Source organism: Macaca nemestrina, chromosome 1 (assembly GCF_043159975.1).
Source record: "Macaca nemestrina isolate mMacNem1 chromosome 1, mMacNem.hap1, whole genome shotgun sequence".
NCBI lineage: Eukaryota > Metazoa > Chordata > Mammalia > Primates > Cercopithecidae > Macaca > Macaca nemestrina.
Window position 1 is genome coordinate 157,833,217 of NC_092125.1, and position 19,311 is coordinate 157,852,527.

Here is a 19,311-nt window from a genome sequence, read left to right on the forward strand (position 1 = left end):
TTCAAAAGGAATCTGACCTCCTTTTTACCAGGATAATTGATTAGGTCATGAGGGCCATACCTAGAGTGTCCTTTTTGAAAATAATTCTAATTTAATCAGTTATGATAAGCCTGTTATTAGAAAACAAGTTGACTATATGTAGAATCAATGCCTACAAAGCTGTAGGTCAATAACACTGGCAAAGTGCCTGGCTTAAATGTTTGTCTTGTCAGTGGTAAGGAAGAGCAATGCTCAGCAGGCCAGGAACCCTAGCAAATTTTGAAGATGTTAAGGAGAGAGATTCACCCAAGTTCTTAGGTACTACAGGAGAAATCTAGTGGAGAGTTTCTTGGATTTGGTTCCCCAGCCTTGGGATGTCAAGCTATAGAGGCTTTTAAAAGTTCAATTTTCGGTTTCTGATGAAAAATTTCAGACAGAAGTTAATCCTGTGGCCTTAGTAATTTGTTCAGTACTGTATGGTTCTGGATTTGCAAAGTAAATTTGAGGAGATCTACGTGACTAATGAACTCTCTTGCTGTACCTAGGCAAATAATCCAGATAAACCTAATGAAATTTGCTTTTTACTGATCAGGAATATTTGTGGCAAATTCCTTTTGATGAAAAGGAAGAGACTGTTAAGAAACACTGTCAAAGCCTTGAAAAAGGATACAATAAATTATTGGGTATCCCTTTAGTCGTGTGCTAGGTATTATCTAATGGATCCTCTGCATATTATCTCATAGGATATGTACCATTGTCTTTTTATTGGATAGACTGTTATACAATTGTAAATGTAGATGTTAAATTGTAAAAAAAAATGGAAAGTAATGCAACTGAACCTGAACTACAACTAATTTCTGCTCTGTAAAAAAGATGGTCCCATTAGGTTTTATTGCCCTATACCAGTGGTCCCCAACCTTTTTGGCACCAGGGACTGGTTTTGTAGAAGATAATTTTTCCACAGACTCAGAAGGTGGCGGGGGGGGGGAGGAGATGGTTTGGGGATAAAAATGTTCTCAGATCATTAGGCATTAGATTCTCATAGAAGCACGAAACCTAGATCCCTCACGTGTGCAGTTCACAATAGGGTTCGTGCTCCTAGGAGAATCTAATGTTGCCACTGATTTGACAGGAGGTGGAGCTCAGGCAGTAATGCTTACTCGCCTAACACTCACCTCCTGCTGTGCAGCACAGTTCCTAATGGCCCAGAGACTGCTACTGGTTTGTGGCCTGGGAGTTGGGGACCCCTGCCCTATAGGATATGGTTAATCTACTAGCAAATTCTTTTTTTTTTTTAGACGGAGTTTTGCTCTTGTTGCCCAGGCTGGAGTGCAGTGGCACAATCTCAGCTCACCACAACCTCCGCCTCCCAGGTTCAAGTGATTCTCCTGTCTCAGCCTCCCGAGTAGCCGGGATTGCAGGCATGCACCACCATGCCCAGCTAATTTTGTATTTTTAGTAGAGACAGGGTTTCTCCATGTTGGTCAGGCTGGTCTTGAACTCCCCATCTCAGGTGATCCGCCCGCCTCAGCCTCCCAAAGTGCTGGAATTACAGGCATGAGCCACTGCACCCAGCCTAGCAAATTCTTTTAAGCATTTATTACTGCCTATTATCTGCTCTTCAAATTCTCCCTTATACCAGTTTTAACTTCGTACTAGTTCCCTCATCCATTGAGTTAAATATAGTCTTTCACATATTAAGAAAAAACACTGTTGCCAGTGGAATTTAATCTTTAATCTCCAAAGACCCTTTGTACTATTTGATAATGTATTCAAATTAATGGCTGTAATTCTAGAAGTCATATCAATGACGATTTTTTTTTTTAATCCAGAGGAGTCACTGAATAATTCTTCTCCCTCTATGCAAATTGATGACTCTGGTAGATTCCTTAAACATTCATTAAAATTTGGTAAAACTACCAGATCACATGTAAAACTATGTTTTCTCTAGGAACCATCAATTCACTAATGGAGGCAGCTAACAGTCACGTTTGTAGTCCATGACTGTACCTACCCTCCTTCTTATAATGGCCCTAGTCAGCAAGCTTATAAATGTGGTGGTCAATCCAAAATAGAAATATGCTACAGCGAAGTCTGATTCTATCGTGGGATCAAAGAAGCAGAGACAGTTAGGCTATAGAGCAACAATGAATAAAATATGACAGAAGTGGAGAGTTAGCAAAAGACTACATATATTTCATGGATTCCTGAGGACTGACTATTCTGGTTTTAGTCTCTTCCTGAGACTGACTCCTTTCCTGCCTTTCAGATCTATGAGTCATTTCCACATACTTAAAATACATATTTGCTTAAAGTAGCTTAAATTCATTTGTTACTTGTGACTAAAAAGGCTTAAATGGTACAAAATTACGTAAGTGCTTAATCTTTGTTAGCAAGGATACTGTAATCTCATCATAATGCTTTGGAGTACATTTATATCTTGTGTAAAAACCTTTTCTTTTCTCCTTCCTTCCTTCCCCTTCCTTCCTTCCTTCCTTCCTTCCCTCCCTCCCTCCCTCCCTCCCTCCTTCCTTCCTTCCTTCCCTCCCTCCCTCCCTCCCCTCCCTCCTTCCCTCCCTTCCTCTCTTCCTCCCTCCCTCCCTCCCTTCTTTTGGAGTACATTTATATCTTGTGTAGAAACCTTTTCTTTTTCCTCCCTCCCTCCCTCTCTCCCTTCCTTCCTTCCTTTTTTGATGGAGTTTCACTCTTGTTGCCCAGGCTGGAGTGCAATGGCATGATCTCAGCTCACTGCAACCTCGGCCTCCCAGGTTCAAGTGATTCTTCTGCCTCAGCCTCCTAAGTAGCTGGAATTACAGGTGCCCACCACCATGCCCAGCTAATTTTTTGTATTTTTAGTAGAGACAGGGTTTCACTATGTTGGTCAGGCTGGTCTCAAACTCCTGACCTTGTGCTCTGCCCACCTCAGCCTCCCAAAGTGCTGGCATTACAGGTATGAGCCATCGCGTCTGGCCCTTTTTTTCTTTTTAGACAGGGTCTCACTCTGTCACCCAGGATAAAGTATAAATGGTGCCATCACAGTTCACTGAAGCCTCAAATTCCTGGCCTCAGTGATCCTCCCACCTCAGCCTCCCAAAATGTTGGGATTATAGGCACGAGCCACTATGCCCAGCCCATGTCTAGAAGCTTTATGTTTAGAAATGGTTGCACCTCTGTATTGCAAATTCAAATTTGCATTTGAAATATATACATTCTATTTAATTTCTCATTTCTACATAATAGCAATTAAGAATTCTCTAAATTTCCTTACCAATCTCAAGTTGTATCATTTAAATAAAATTTCATCATTGAGCATGAAGGAAATGTCATTTAAATATTTTATATTTGTAAAAGATTAGATTTTTATTTTGGTAATTCAGTGTGGTATAAGAAATTTGTTTGGTCTTTGTCCCCAGTTCCTGGCACAGAACTCCTAAAACCCTTGGAATTTCTTGAGTGCTTGGAGTATCTTCTGTTATTCCTTAGAAACCTTTTCAATCATACCTGAATTTGGCATATGAGATGACTTAGGGTGGGGCTCCTAGATAATCTCAGGAAGAATCTGGTCACCAGAAGGACTAAGTCATTAGAGGGTGATGTTATGGACTGAATTGTGTCCCTCCAAAATTTCTGTGTTGAAACTTCACACATTTGTGTGAAGTACAAATGTGATTGTACTTGAAAATAGGATCTTTTAGGGAGTTAATTAAGGTCGCGAGCATAGGGCTCTAATCTCACAGGGCTAGTGTCCTTAGAAGAGGAGAAAAAGACACAGGAGCTCCCCCTAACCCAACCCTTCATGATGCACAGAGAAGAGGATATGTAAGGACACAGAAGGTGGTAGTCTATAAGACAGGAAGAGAGGCCTCACTAGAAACAACCCAAATGGCACCTTGATCTTGAAATTCTAGCTTCCAGAACTGTGAGAAAATAAATTTATTTAAGACACCAAGTCTCTAGTTTTTTTATGACAGCCCTAGGAGACTAATACAGTTGGGAACTTCCAGCTTTCACCTTGGACCTCTAGGGAGAAGTGAAGGACTGGAGATTGAGCTCGATGGAAACTATTGAATGAGAGTTGGGGAGCTTCCAAGTTGAGGAATACAGAGACATGCAGGGAAGGTAATAAGATGGAAGAAGGCATGGAAGCTCTGCATCTCCCCTCTCCCTCCATACCTTTCCCTATGTACCTCTTCATTAATTGTTCCTAGTTGTACCCTTTATGATATAAACAGGTAAATGTAAGTAAAGTGTTTTCCTGAGTTCTGTGAGCTATTGTGGCAAATTATCAAACCTGAGGGCAGGGTCATGGGAATACTTGAATTTCCAGCCATGTTGGACAGAGTATGGGTAGCTTGGGGACTCAGGACTTATGACTGGCCTCTGAAGTGAGGGCAGCCTTATGGGATTAAGCCTAATTCAGCTGCATAGTGTCAGAACAGAATTAAAATGTAGGACATGGTTGATGTCAGAGAAATGGAGAATGAGATATGATGTCAGAAAGCACTCCATTTAGTATAACTTTAATAATACCAGTTTAGCACTATTTGATATTGAGAATTAAAAACAAATATTAAATTCAGAGATTTGAGTTCTTATATTATTTCATATTTATATTTTCTGAGGTCTTTAAAAATATAATTAATAAAAAATGAACAAGTAACTTTATTCAATTCAAAATTAAAACGACTTTTTTTCATCATAGTAAATACACAAAATATAGACTATTACATGAAGTAATGAAATTTCCTGGAAAAAATACAGAAAGGTATGATAATAAGCACTGAACAATTTTATTAAGTTCTTTGCCAAAATGCAAACATATGAAATGAGATTGTGTACAATAGACCAAAGGCTACCTAGAGACCAACAGCCATATAAAAATAATTTAAGGCAAGCTTCATTGATTTATTTTAAATAAGGTAAGTGAAATATGGGTTCAGAATTAAGATTTTCAAGAAAGTTCTTGTAGCTGTAAATTAGGAGAATATGAATGTCAAAATTTTAACTCTTTGTGCCAAACTGAAAGCAAATGCTTTCCAAACTTCAGTAAAAAGAACTTTAATAATATCATTAAGTCTGCAAAGTCACTGACAAGTTGATAGTATTCAAATACTAAAATATTTTCTAAATGTAAATTTTGTAACATCTTGAATACTTTCTAAGCCCACTTTTCTGTCATTACAAAAATAAAATGCCAAGAAATTTCTGCGACATTAATCTTAAGAGATCAAAATAACAAAACATATGTACTTTTCTAAGTTAATGTAATTCAAGTAAAGTAGTACTAAAGAAAACACATCATTTTAATAAAAACCAAACCTGCTTAAGAGACATAACAGAGTTAAGCAAAAGTATAAACTACTAATAATAAGCAGTTGCTTAGATTTAATATAAGAGGATTTATTTTTATTTTCACTGGAAAAAACATTAAAGCCCTTTCTCTTTTCTGGAGCTGAAACAGTGGATTGTGTTCTAGTTATTCAATGTTTCTACAGTAATTTTTTTAATTTTTATACTTGCCAATGTGTTCACGGGCTATAATAAGTCTTTGAATTTGTGAAGTACCTTCATAAATCTGCAAAAAAAAATAAGTGTAGGTTAAATATTTTTAGTACATAAATACTTTGATTTATTCAACATTTTAGATAGTAGTATAAGCTGCATTATAATATAAAACTGAATCAAAACATATATAGGGTCTGTAGCCTATAGATTCCAAAACCTGATTTTGTGAAAGTCTGAAAATATGGAATTCTCTAAAGATGGGTTTAAGTTATTATAAAAAGTCATGTATCAAAATTTTGGAGAAGAGTATTCAAAACATAGAAAAAAGAAAATATATTTACATTTCAGAAAAATTGGGAAAACTGAAGTTCATTATGGCCAAAATATTTGTCCAACTTTTCTGAACTGTACTTACCTAGCTGTCTCCTTAAGTCATTTATTCTTAAATTTTTTTTTCTCCCACTGCCTATGGAACAGAGTTGCTAAAGAAAAAATGCTGGGAGGATTTCAAGAGTCAGACCTTATTTCCATTCTAAACTTCTAACTTTAGCCATTTATTAGTTCAGCTTCTCAGATGGCAGAGAAAATCTAAACGGTTGATGATAATAATAGTAATAATTATAATTAAAGGCTCTAGGAGAGGAAGAGTATCAACACATAAACCAGCGACTTTGGATAAGGCACAAATTCTGGACCTCAGTTTTTTCATGTCTACATGGAGAGGCCACACTATGTCTAACATTCCTTCTCACTCTAGCCTTCTGATTCGAACTCAATATTTCAAATGACCGGATGAGTCAAATAATTTGCTAGGTGTAGGGGGAGCAAGGGCAGAGACACCGAGGAGCAAGAATGTGATAATTATTAAGTAATTACTTAAGCCACATGTAGAGAACATGCACATTTATATTTCCTTTTACTAAATTCCTTCTAAGTTTTTTTGACTACTAATTTAATTTGGAATTCATCTACATCACTGTCTCTTCATGTTGGTTTTTGACTCCAAGTATAGTTACAATAAATTAAATAGTTGTCAGGCAAGATTCAAATCAAAATAATTAATTTTAAATGACATGCATACTTTTTGGAGAGAAAAGTTTGGGACACAATTAGCTAAGATGTTAAAACTCAAAGAAATCTAATCCAAACATAATATATATGTCTGCACCATTTGTTTTTTTAGCCTATTCTCTCTTCAGACTTATACTTAATCACAAATAACATTCTTCTTTCTATTAATTAATTCCAAAAACTGGCTCACAGCCATATATGACAGTCATTTATTGCTACTAGGGACATAAAATTTCTAAATAATCAGAAATCTACTTTGTCATTTATGAATATTCTCTCTCCCTTGCAAACCAAAAAAATCATCTTTAACCTTACCTGATAGATCTTGGCATCCCTCATTAGTTTTTCTACAGGATATTCTGTATTAAATCCATTGCCTCCAAATATCTGCACAGCATCAGTAGCTAACTGATTTGCAATATCTCCAGCAAATGCCTTTGCAATAGAAGCATAATAGGTATTTCGACGACCAGAATCAATCTCCCAAGCTGCTCTCTGGTAACTCATTCTAGCTAGTTCAACTTTCATTGCCATTTCAGCCAGCATAAATGATATCGCTTGGTGCTAGAATTAAAAAGAAAAAAGTTAAAGGATATTTATTGAGAAAAAAGTTTTTTCCTGGGGCTTTTTTTTTTTTTTTTTTATAGTGACGAGGTCTTGCTATGTTGCCCAGGCTGGTCTGCAACTCCTAGCCTCAAGCAATCCTCCTACTCAGGCCTCCCAAAGTACTGAGATTATAGGCGTGAGTCACTGCGCCTGACCTTTTTTTTTTTTTTTTAAAAAAAAAACAAACAAAAACCTTTTCATTAACTAATTTTAGGTTTATAGAAGTTACACCCAGCTTCCTCTAATGTTAACATATTACCAAACCATAGTGCTATGATTGAGAACAGGACATTAACACTGGTATAGTATTAACTAAACTATAAGCCTTACTCAAATCTGGTCAAGTTTTCTAACGTTCTTTTTCTTTTCACCATTACACATTGAATTTAGTTATTTCTTCTGAAATACTGGTATAGTATTAACAACTAAACTATAAGCCTTACTCAAATCTGGTCAAGTTTTCTACTAATGTTCTTTTTCCACCAGTATACATTGAATTTAGTTATTTCTTCTTATTCTTTCCCAGGCTATTACAATTCCTCAATCCTTTCTTACCTTTTATGTCTTTGCACTTCTGAAGAATGTTGATTGGTTATTTTATGTAAAATGTCCTTCAATTTCAGTTTGCCTATTTTTTTTTTTTTTTTTTTTTTTTTGAGACAGGGTCTCACTTTGTCATCCAGGCTGGAATGCAATGGCATGATCTAAGATCACTGCAGCCTCAACGACCCTCCCGCCTCAGCCCCCAGAGTAGCTGGGACTTTTTAGCTGGCACTGTTTTTTTTTTTTCCAAGACTGAGTTTCACTCTGTTGCTCAGGCTGGAGTGAAGTGGTGCGATATCGGCACACTGCAACCTCCGACCCCCAGGTTCAAGCGATTTTCCTGCCTCAGCCTCCCGAGTAGCTGGACATGTGCCACCACGCCCGGCTAATTTTTTTTTTTTTTTTTTTTTTTTTGTATTTTTAGTAGAGACAGGGTTTCACCATGTTGGCCAGGCTGGTCTCAAACTCCTGATCACAGGTGATCCACCCGCCTCAGCCTCCCAAAGTGCTAGGATTACAGGCCTGAGCCACCACAACCGGCTTTTTTTTTTTTTTTTTTTTTTTAAATAGAGACCTGGTCACCCTATGTTGCCCACGCTGTTCTCAAACTCCTGGGCTCAAGGAATCCACCCACTTCGGCCCCCCAAAATGCTAGGATTACAGGTGTGAGTCACCATGCCCGGCCTCTGCTAGGACTTTTTAAAAGAAATTTGCTGGCTGGGTGCGGTGGCTCACACCTGTAATCAGAGCACTTTGAGAGGCTGAGGTGGGCGGATCACCTGAGGTTGGGAGTTTGAGATCAGCCTGATCAATATGGAGAAACCCCATCTCTACTAAAAATACAAAATTAGCCAGGCATGGTGGCGCATGCCTGTAATACCAGCTATTCAGGAGGCTGAGGCAGAAGAATTGCTTAAACCTGGGAGGTGGAGGTTGTGGTGAGCCGAGATCACACCATTGCACTCCAGCTTGGGCAACAAAAGAGAAACTCCATCTCAAAAAAAAAAAAAAAAAAAAAAAAGTTGCTACAGATAGAGAAAAATCATGTGGCATTGTATCAGATACCAAGACAGAGGAAAGGACAACTAAAAGATGCTTCTTAGACTCTGTACAGACTCAGAATTGAATAGAAGACATAAAATAAATACTTTCAATAAGGGACAGTAAGTGCTCTATGAGTTAGTTATATGGTCAAGATACATTATAGGATGGAAATATGTTCCCGTTTCCTGGCGTACAACTCCTAAATTATTTGGGATCTCCAAAGTGCTGTCTATTGTCTGATAGGTTCAGCATGGTGCTGGTCACTGCAAAGACGATGGCAGGATTAGAGGGTTAGGACCTTCAGCCCCACCCCCACAACCTCCAGGGAGGGGAGAGGGGCTAAAGGTCAAGTTAAATCATCAATGACCAATGGTTTAATTGATCATGCCTATGTAATGAAGCCTCCATGAACACACAAGAATGTGTCCAGAGTTGGTTCCTTCCAGTGGGTTCTTGGTCTCACTGACTTCAAGAATGAAGCTGCAGACCTTTAACAGCTCTTAAAGATGGTGTGTCTGGAGTTTGTTCCTTCACATGTGTCCAGAGTTTCTTTCTTCCAGTGGGTTCGTGGTCTTGCTGACTTCAAGAATGAAGCCGTGAACCTTTGTGGCAAGTGTTACAGCTCTTAAAGGTGGTGCAGACTCAAAGGGTAAGCAGCAGCAAGATTTATTGTGAAGAGTGAAAGAACAAAGCTTCCACAGCGTGGAAGGGGACTGGAGCAGGTTGCCACTGCTGGCTGGGGTGGCCAGCTTTTATTCCCTTATTTGTCCCAGCCAACATCCTGCTGACTGGTCCATTTTACAGAGTGCTGATTGGTCCATTTTACAGAGTGCTGATTGGTCCATTTTATAGAGTGCTGACTGGTGAATTTATAATCCTTTAGCTAGACACAGAGCGCTGATTGGTGCATTTTTACAGAGTGCTGATTGGTGTGTTTACAATCCTTTAGCTAGACACAGAGTGCTGATTGGGGCATTTACAATCCTTTAGCTAGACACAGAGCACTGATTGGTGCATTTTTACAGAGTGCTGATTGGTGTGTTTACAATCCTTTAGCTAGACACAGAGTGCTGATTGGGGCATTTACAATCCTTTAGCTAGACACAGAGCACTGATTGGTGCATTTTTACAGAGTGCTGATTGGTATGTTTACAATCCTTTAGCTAGACACAGAGTGTTGATTGGTGTGTTTACAATCCTTTAGCTAGACACAGAGTGCTGATTGGGGCATTTACAATCCTTTAGCTAGACAGAGAGCACTGATTGGTGCATTTTTACAGAGTGCTGATTGGTGTGTTTACAATCCTTTAGCTAGACACAGAGTGCTGACTGGGGCATTTACAATCCTTTAGCTAGACACAGAGCACTGATTGGTGCATTTTTACAGAGTGCTGATTGGTGTGTTTACAATCCTTTAGCTAGACACAGAGTGCTGATTGGTGCATTTTTACAGAGTGTTGATTGGTGTGTTTACAATCCTTTAGCTAGACACAGAGTGCTGATTGGGGCATTTACAATCCTTAGCTAGACACAGAGCACTGATTGGTGCATTTTTACAGAGTGCTGATTGGTGTGTTTACAATCCTTTAGCTAGACACAGAGTGCTGATTGGTGCATTTTTACAGAGTGTTGATTGGTGTGTTTATAATCCTCTAGCTAGACAAAAAAGTCCTCTAAGTCCCCATTGGACCCAGGAAGTCCAGCTGGCTTCACCTCTCAAGAGGACATGGTTTGGAGAACTTCCAGAGGTTCCTATAGGGTGAAATTCCCAGGGAGGGCATGGAAGCCATATGCATCTTCCTTCATCTGTATCCTTTAAAATATCCTTCCTGGCTGAGCGTGGTAGCTCACACCTGTCATCCCAGCACTTTGGGAGGCCAAGGTGGGCAGATCACCTGAGGTCAGGAGTTTGAGACCAGCCTGGCCAACATGGTGAAACCCTGTCTCTACTAAAAATAAAAATAAAAAATTGGCCAGGCATGGTGGCAGGTGCCTGTAATGCCAGCTACTTGGGAGGCTGAGGCAGAAGAATCAATTGAACCAAGGAGGCAGAGACTGCAGTGAGCCGAGATCACGCCATTGCACTCTAGCCTGGGCAACAAGAGTGAGACTCTGTCTGAAAAAAAAATTAAAAATAAAATAAAATAAAAATTAAAAAATTAGATATCCTTCCTAATAAACTGGTAAATGTGTTTCCCTGAGTTCTGTGAGCTGCTTTAGCAAATTACTGGAATTCACAGACGGGGTCATGGGAACCCCAACTTGAAGCCAGTCAGCCAGAAGTTCTGGAGGCCAGGACTTGCAACTGGGGGAAAAGAAGGCGCAGTCTTGTGAGATTAAGCCTGTGGGATCTGATGCTATCTCTGGGTAGGTAGTGTTGGAACTAAGTCAGAGGATACCCAGCTAGTGTCTGTTGCTTGGTGTGTGTGGAATATCCTCCCACATCTTTGGTCATAGAAGTCTTCTTCTGTGTTGATCATTTTTGTGGTGTTGAGAACAGAAGAAAAACATGGTTTGAGAGAGTTTTTCCTGATACAAGTGACTACTTTGGTTCAAATCTTAGTTCCATAATTTATTAGATGGGCCTAATCATTTTGCATGTGATAAATGGAAATAACAGTACCTATTCCAGAGTATTATGAAGATTAGAGTTAATACATGTTAAGCACCTGGAATAGTGCCTGGAACAGGGAAAGCATCTGATTATTAGTATTTAATAGAGTAGGTATTCAATCACTGTTTGTTTTATGAATAAAATAGAAGTTCACAGCACAAGACATCTAAGTGCTAGGAGTAGAAAGGTTTCTAAAAACATACATTTCCTGCTCATATGGAGCTTACATTCTAGTGAGACTGTGAGGGGAGACAATAAACAAATACTGATATAACAGAATGTTGGGTAGTGATAATAACTTTGAAAAATAAGGGCAGGATCAGTGTTAGAGGTCTTATTTTACATACCCTCATGTCATCTGGAAACAGGGACAATTTGACTTCCTCTTTTCCAAATTGAATACCCTTTATTTCTTTCTCCTGCCTGATTGCCCTGGTCAGAACTTCCAACACTGTGTTGAATAGGAGTGGTGAGAGAGGGCATCCCTGTCTTGTGCCAGTTTTCAAAGGGAATGCTTCCAGTTTTTGCCGATTCGGTATGATATTGGCTGTGGGTTTGTCATAAATACCTCTTATTATTTTGAGATACGTTCCATCAATACCTAATTTATCGAGAGTTTTTAGCATGAAGGGCTGTTGAATTTTGTCGAAGACCTTTTCTGCATCTATTGAGATAATCATGTGGTTTTTGTCTTTGGTTCTGTTTATAGGATGGATTACCTTTATTGATTTGCATATGTTGAACCAGCCTGCATCCCAGGGATGAAGCAAACTTGATCATGGTGGATAAGCTTTTTGATGTGCTGCTGGATTTGGTTTTCCAGTATTTTATTGAGGATTTTTGCATCGATGTTCATCAGGGATATTGGTCTAAAAATTCTTTATTTTGTTGTGTCTCTGCCAGACTTTGCTATGAGGATGACGCTGGCCTCATAAAATGAGTGAGGGAGGATTCCCTCTTTTTCTGTTGATTGGAATAGTTTCAGAAGGAATGGTACCAGCTCCTCTTTGTACCTCTGGTAGAATTCGGCTGTGAATCCGTCTGGTCCTGGACTTTTTGTGGTTGGTAGGCTCTTAATTATTGCCTCAATTTCACAGCCGGTTATTTGTCTATTCAGGGATTCAACTTCTTCCTGGTTTAGTTTTGGGAGGGTGTATGTGTCCAGGAATTTATCCATTTCTTGTAGATTTTCTAGTTTATTTGCATAGAGGTGTTTGTGGTGTTCTCTGGTGGTAGTTTGTATTTATGTGGGATTGGTGGTGATCTTTATCTTTTTTTATTGATTTTTGATTCTTCTCTATTTGATTCTTCTCTCTTTTCTTCTGTATTAGTCTTGCTAGCGGTCTATCAATTTTGCTGATCTTTAAAAAAACAGCTCTTGGATTCATTGATTTTTTGAAGGGTTTTTTGTGTCTCTATCTCCTTTAGTTCTGCTCTGATCTTAGCTATTTCTTGCCTTCTGCTAGTTTTTGAATGTGTCTGCTCTTGCTTCTCTAATTCTTTTAATTGTGATGTTAGGGTGTCAATTTTAGATCTTTCCTCCTTTCTCTTGTGGGCATTTAGTGCTATATATTTCCCTCTACACACTGCTTTAAATGTGTCCCAGAGATTCTGGTATGTTGTGTCTTTGTTCTCATTGGTTTCAAAGAACACCTTTATTTCTACCTTCATTTCATTATGTACCCAGCAGTCATTCAGGAGCAGGTTGTTCAGTTTCCTTGTAGTTGAGCGGTTTTGAGTGAGTTTCTTAATCTTGAGTTCTAGTTTGCTTGCGCTGTGGTCTGAGAGACAGTTTGTTATAATTTCTGTTCTTGTACATTTGCTGAGGAGTGCTTTACTTCCAACTATGTGCTCAATTTTGGAATAAGTGTGATGTGGTGCTGAGAAGAATGTATATTCTGTTGATTTGGCATGGAGAGTTCTGTAGATGTCTATTATGTCCTCTTGTTGCAGAGCTGAGTTCAATTCCTGGATATCCTTGTTAACTCTCTGTCTTGTTGATCTAATGTTGACAATGGGGTGTTAAAATCTCCCATTATTATAGTGTGGGAGTCTAAGTCTCTTTGTAGGTCTCTAAGGACTTGCTTTATGAATCTGGGTGCTCCTGTATTGGGTGCATATATATTTAGGATAGTTAGCTCTTATTGAATTGATCCCCTTACCATTATGTAATGGCCTTGCCTCTTTTGATCTTTGTTGGTTTAAAGTCTGTTTTATCAGAGACTAGGATTGCAGCCTCTGCTTTTTTTGTTTGTTTTCCATTTGATTGGTAGATAGTTCCTCCATCCCTTTATTTTGAGCCTATGTGTGTCTCTGCACGTGAGATGGGTCTTCTGAATACAGCACACTGATGGTTCTTGACTCTTTATCCAACTTGCCAGTGTGTGTCTTTTAACTGGAATATTTATCCCATTTACATTTAAGGTTAATATTGTTATGTGTGAATTTGATCCTGTCATTATGATGTTAGTTGGTTATTTTGCCCACTAGTTGATGCAGTTTATTCCTAGCATCGATGGTCTTTAAAATTTGGCATGCTTTTGCAATGGCTGGTGCCGTTTGTTCCTTTCCATGTTTAGTTCTTCCTTCAGGAGCTCTTGTAAGGCAGGCCTGGTGGTGACAAAATCTCTCAGCATTTGCTTGTCTGTAAAGAATTTTATTTCTCTTTCACTTATGAAGCTTAGTTTGGCTGGCTATGAAATTCTGGGTTGAAAAATTCTTTAAGAATGTTGACTACTGGCCCCCAATCTCTTCTAGCTTATAGGGTTTCTGCTGAGAGATCCACTGTTAGTCTGATGGGCTTCCCTTTGTGGGTAACCCGACCTTTCTCTCTGGCTGCACTTAACATTTTTTCCTTCATTTCAACTTTGGTGAATCTGACAATTATGTTTCTTGGGGCTGCTCTTCTCGAGGAGTATCTTTGTGACATTCTCTGTATTTTCTGAATTTGAATGTTGGCCTGCCTTGCTAGGTTGGGGAAGTTCTCCTGGATAATATCTTGAAGAGTGTTTTCCAACTTGGTTCCATTCTCCCCATCACTTTCAGGTATACCAACCAGACGTAGATTTGGTCTTTTTACATAGTCTTACATTTCTTGGAGGCTTTGTTCATTTCTTTTTACTCTTTTTCTCTAAACTTCTCTTCTCGCTTCATTTCATTCATTTGATCTTCAATCACTGATACCCTTTCTTTCACTTGATCAAATCGGCTACTGAAGCTTATGCATGCATCACGTACTTCTCGTGCCATGGTTTTCAGCTCCATCAGATCATTTAAGGTCTTCTCTACGTTGTTTATTCTAGTTAGCCATTCGTCTAATCTTTTTTCAAGGTTTTTAGCTTCTTTGCGATGGGTTTGAACATCCTCCTTTAGCTTGGAGAAGTCTGTTATTACCGATTGTCTGAAGCTTTCTTCTCTCAATTCGTCAAAGTCATTCTCTGTCTAGCTTTGTTCTGTTGCTGGTGAGGAGCTGCGTTCCATTGGAGAAGAGGTGCTCTGATTTTTAGTTTTCAGCTTTTCTGCTCTGGTTTCTCCCCATCTTTGGGCTTTTATCTAACTTTGGTCTTTGATGATGGTGACATACAGATGGGGTTTTGGTGTGGATGTCCTTTTTGTTTGTTAGTTTTCCTTCTAACAGTCAGGACCCTCAGTTGCAGGTCTGTTGGAGTTTGCTGGAGGTTCACTCCAGACCCTGTTTGCCTGGGTATCACCAGCGGAGGCTGCAGAACTGCAAATAATGCAGAACGGCAAATGTTGCTGCCTCATCATTCATGTGGAAGCTTCGTCTCGGAGGGGCACCCGGCTGTATGAGGTGTCAGTTGGTGGAGGTCTCTCCCAGTTGGGCTACTCGGGGGTCAGGGACCCACTTGAGGAGGCCATTCGTCTGTTCTCAGATCTCAAAATCCATACTGGGAGGACCACTACTCTCTTCCAAGCTGTCAGACAGGGACATTTAAGTCTGCAGAAGTTTCTGCTGCCTTTTTTTCAGCTATGCCCTGCCCCCAGAGGGGAGTCGACAGAGACAGGCAGGCCTCCCAAAGCTGCAGTGGGCTCAACCCAGTTCACACTTCTTGGCCACTTTTTTACCTACTCAAGCCTCAGCAATGGCGGATTCCCCTTCCCCAGCCTTGCTGCCACCTTGCAGTTCGATCTCAGACTGCTGGGCTAGCAGTAAGCGAGGCTCTGTGGGTGTGGGACCCTCCGAGCTAGGCACAGTGTATAATCTCCTGGTGTGTTATTTGCTAAGCCTGTTGGTAAAGCACAGTATTAGGGTGGGAGTGTCCCGATTTTCCAGGTCCCGTCTGTTACGGTTTCCTTTAGCTAGGAAAGGGAATTCTCCAACCCCTTGTACTTCTCTTGCCCAGGAGGGTTAAAAAAAGAACAAGAAAAAAAAGGTCTTTTGTTACTGTTGTTGTTTTGAGACAGGGTCTCACGCTGTTGCCCAGACTGGAATGTAGGGAGTTTCTCAATGTGTGGGATCAATGTACATGGCCTCTGTGATACAGGAGTCCCCAAGTCGAGAAATGAATGTAAAATAACAGCTCTTAGAATGGTGAAATCTCTGGAGTACCTAGTAAAAGTGCCAAAAAAGTACAAAAGCCAGTTTCTAATATGCTTCTATAATGCTCTGAGAAATACAGTACTTCCTGCAGATAAGTTGTTTACAAATAAAAAATAAAAGCAAAATAACTGACCATAAAAGAGTTAGGAGACACAATACACCTTGGAAGATTAGCACCCTAAGAATTGAAGATAACAAAAAAATCTGAAATTGATTATAAATGAAGAATTTTTACATGATTAATGACAAAAAAGGAAAAGGTGGTACCATGTTGAAAAGAAAGTATAATGGAAAAAAACAAATATAACATCTGGAAATGAAAAGTAGTCATTAATAAAAAAATCAATAGATAGATTAAATAGATTAGGCACGAGATAAGCGAACTAGAAAGCAGATCTGAAAAAATTACCTAGAATATAGTGCAGAAAGATAAATTACGAAACTAAGGTTAAGGGACACAGAGCAGTGCTAATACAAGTTTGTCCACAGTGCCGATTCACAAACTGTTACTGGTTGATGGTACAGAAGATGAGAATAAGCATTTAGAAACTTTTACAGCAATTTAATATTGTTGTGACATTCTTATATTTTACAAAAATAATGGTTTAACTGGAAATTAAAACAAACTGGTCTTTCGCGACAGATAGTTAGAGAACCACTGACAAATGGAGATAGGAATAGGAGGCTCATGAGGGGCGGAGGTGGAAGGATTGCTTGAGCTCAGGTGTTTGAGACCAGCCTGGGCAACACAGTGAGACCCCATCTCTACAAAAATAAAAAGATTAGGCAGGCATGATGGTGTGCCCCTATAGTTCCAGTTATTTAGGAGGTTGAAGTGAGAGGATTGCTTGATCCTGAGAAGCTGCAATGAGCCATGACTGTACCATTGCACTCACATTTGGGCAACCAAGACACTGTCTCAAAAAAAAAAAACAAAAAAAGAAAAACAGAGAAAGAAATAGGAGGTTCACTATACAACTCATAGTGAGTTGCAGGAGAGAATACAGATAATGGGGGGGCATCAATATTTGAAGGGTAAGACTTAAGAATTACCCTGGAAATTCATGGAAGACACAACTCTTTATAGTACTAAAATTATGTGACACTCGAGAAGAGATGGGAAGTAACAGAATTAAGAATATAACATAGGACAGGTGCAGTGGTTCAGGCCTGTAATCCTAGCACTTTGGGAGGCCGAGGCAGGCAGATCACTTGAGGCCAGGAGTTCAACACCAGCCCAGCCAACATAAGGGAACCCTGTCTCTACTAAAAATACCAAAATTAGCTGGGTGTGGTGGTGTGTGTCTGTAGTCCCAGCGACTCGGGGGTTGAGGCAAGAGAATCACTTGAACACGGGAGGTGGGGGTTTCAGTGAGCCCAGATCACGCCACTGTACTTCAGCCTGGACGACAGAGCAAGACTTTGTCCCCCACCCACCACCGCTAAAAAAAAAAAAAAGTATAAAATAGAATTCTGGATCTGTGACTTATAAATTGTGTAGCCTTGGACAAATCATTTGATACCTCTGAGCTTCAGTTTCTTGATCCTTAAAAGAGATAATACTACTCAAAAAAGTGTTACTGAGAGAATTAGAAAATGTATTTAAAATGCATAGCACAAGGCCGGGCCTGGTGGCTCATTCCTGTAATCCCAGCACTTTGGGAGGCTGAGGTGGGTGGATCAAGACCAGCCTGGTCAACATAGTGAAACCCCATCTCTACTAAAAATACAAAAATTAGCCAGGCATAGTGGTGCACAACTGTAGTTCCCGCTACTCGGGAGGCTGAGGCAGGAGAATTGCTTGAACTCGGGAGGCGGAGGTTGTGGTGAACCGATATTGTGCCACTGCACTCCAGCCTGAGCAACAGAGCGAGACTCCATCTCAAAACAAACAAACAAACAAACAAAAAACGTATAGCACAGTGTCAGATACAGAAGTAACCAACAGTTAGTGGCACAATCTAAAAAGAAATTTGTCTTTGAAACTCATCTTGATAAAAGCACATTATCTTCCTGCTATCAAAGTAGAAATTGATTAGTTTGTGGTTTAAAAATCATTTCTAAATATTAAATGATAATGAGTGTCTTTACATTTGAACAAAGCAAGCAGTATTAAAATTACCTCTATAAGTAACTTTCCAAAAGTTTTCCTTTCCAGGGCATACTTGGTAGCTTCATCCAAAGCTCTTTGTGCTAATCCAACAGCACCAGAAGATACCTAGCATTTTAACATATTATAAAGCAAAAGTTCATGTTATCTTTAAAACACATAATACCTACCTAAGTGTCTAAGTTAGGGAGTGTACAAAGAGAAGGTGATGTACAGCAACAAGAAACTGGGGGGAAGCGGGGAATAGGCATGTAAGTTTATATTATTTGTTAATTAAAGGTAGTAAGAGGCATTTGTTAGGCATAGTATCATACTCTAGAAGAAAGTCATTCCTTTTGTTTAACAAGAGAAACATTACTAGGGGAAATATTCTTAATGAGTGAAAACAGAAAGTGAGTACATATTAACAGGATGATCATATTTAGGGTGGACTGCCTCTCCAAATCTAGCACCAACTACAGTAATTTTGTAGTTGCTAAAATAATTTCTATAATGGATAGTAAGAAAAGTTGAAGAATTATTTAAAAAATTAAGAAAAGTACCAATATGGTCAGGTGCAGTGACTCCCACCTGTAATCCCAGCACTTTGGGAGGCCGAGGTCAAGAGATTGAGACCATCCTGGCCAATATGATGAAACCCATCTCTACTAAAAATACAAAAATTAGCTGGGCAGTGTGGCGGGTGCCTGTAGTCCCAGCTACTCATGAGGCTGAGGCAGGAGAATCTCTTGAACCCAGGACGCAAAGGTTGCAATGAGCTGAGATTGTACCACTGCACTCCAGCCTGGTTACAGAGTGTGACTCTGTCTCAAAAAAAAAAAGAAAAGTAACAGTATTTCTCCTAGATCCTTAAAAAAATAAGCAGATATTAAAAAGAGAAACACACTAAACATACAATTTTAAAGTAAAACTACTTATTTAATGTAATAAATAAAAGATCCTATAAGGATTGTCAACTTATATTACTTACTATAGGTCTGGTTTTATCAAAAGCTCCCATTGCAATTTTGAAACCAGCTCCGTCACCAATTAAAACATTTTCTTTAGGCACTTTCACATCTTCGAAGACAATTCCTCTAGTATCTGAACATCGCTGGCCCATGTTTAATTCCTAATAAGAAAATTGGTATATTTTAAGGAATTTTTTTTGAGCCAGTATCAATTTTTGCTTTAATCACTGTTTCATGACTTTCTGCAATTACCTAAAACAGGGATCAACAAAGTATAGTCTGCAATGCCTGTTTTACAAAGAAAGCCTTATTGGAATACAGTCACACC

At 39.2% G+C, this 19,311-nt stretch overlaps 1 protein-coding gene across 1 annotated transcript in view; it reads right to left on the bottom strand.

Moving 5' to 3' along the window:
• Window positions 1-4,745: 4,745 nt before the first annotated feature.
• LOC105482658 (acyl-CoA dehydrogenase medium chain) overlaps window positions 4,746-19,311 on the bottom strand; it is a 41,949-nt gene continuing 27,383 nt past the window's right edge. Inside the window, exons 9-12 of the mRNA XM_011742871.3 lie at window positions 19,004-19,144; window positions 18,046-18,141; window positions 6,871-7,119; window positions 4,746-5,554 (exon numbers count right to left, since the gene is read on the bottom strand). Coding sequence (XP_011741173.2) covers window positions 5,483-5,554; window positions 6,871-7,119; window positions 18,046-18,141; window positions 19,004-19,144 — 558 coding nt within the window. The 3' untranslated portion in view covers window positions 4,746-5,482. The remainder of the gene's footprint in view (window positions 5,555-6,870; window positions 7,120-18,045; window positions 18,142-19,003; window positions 19,145-19,311) is intronic.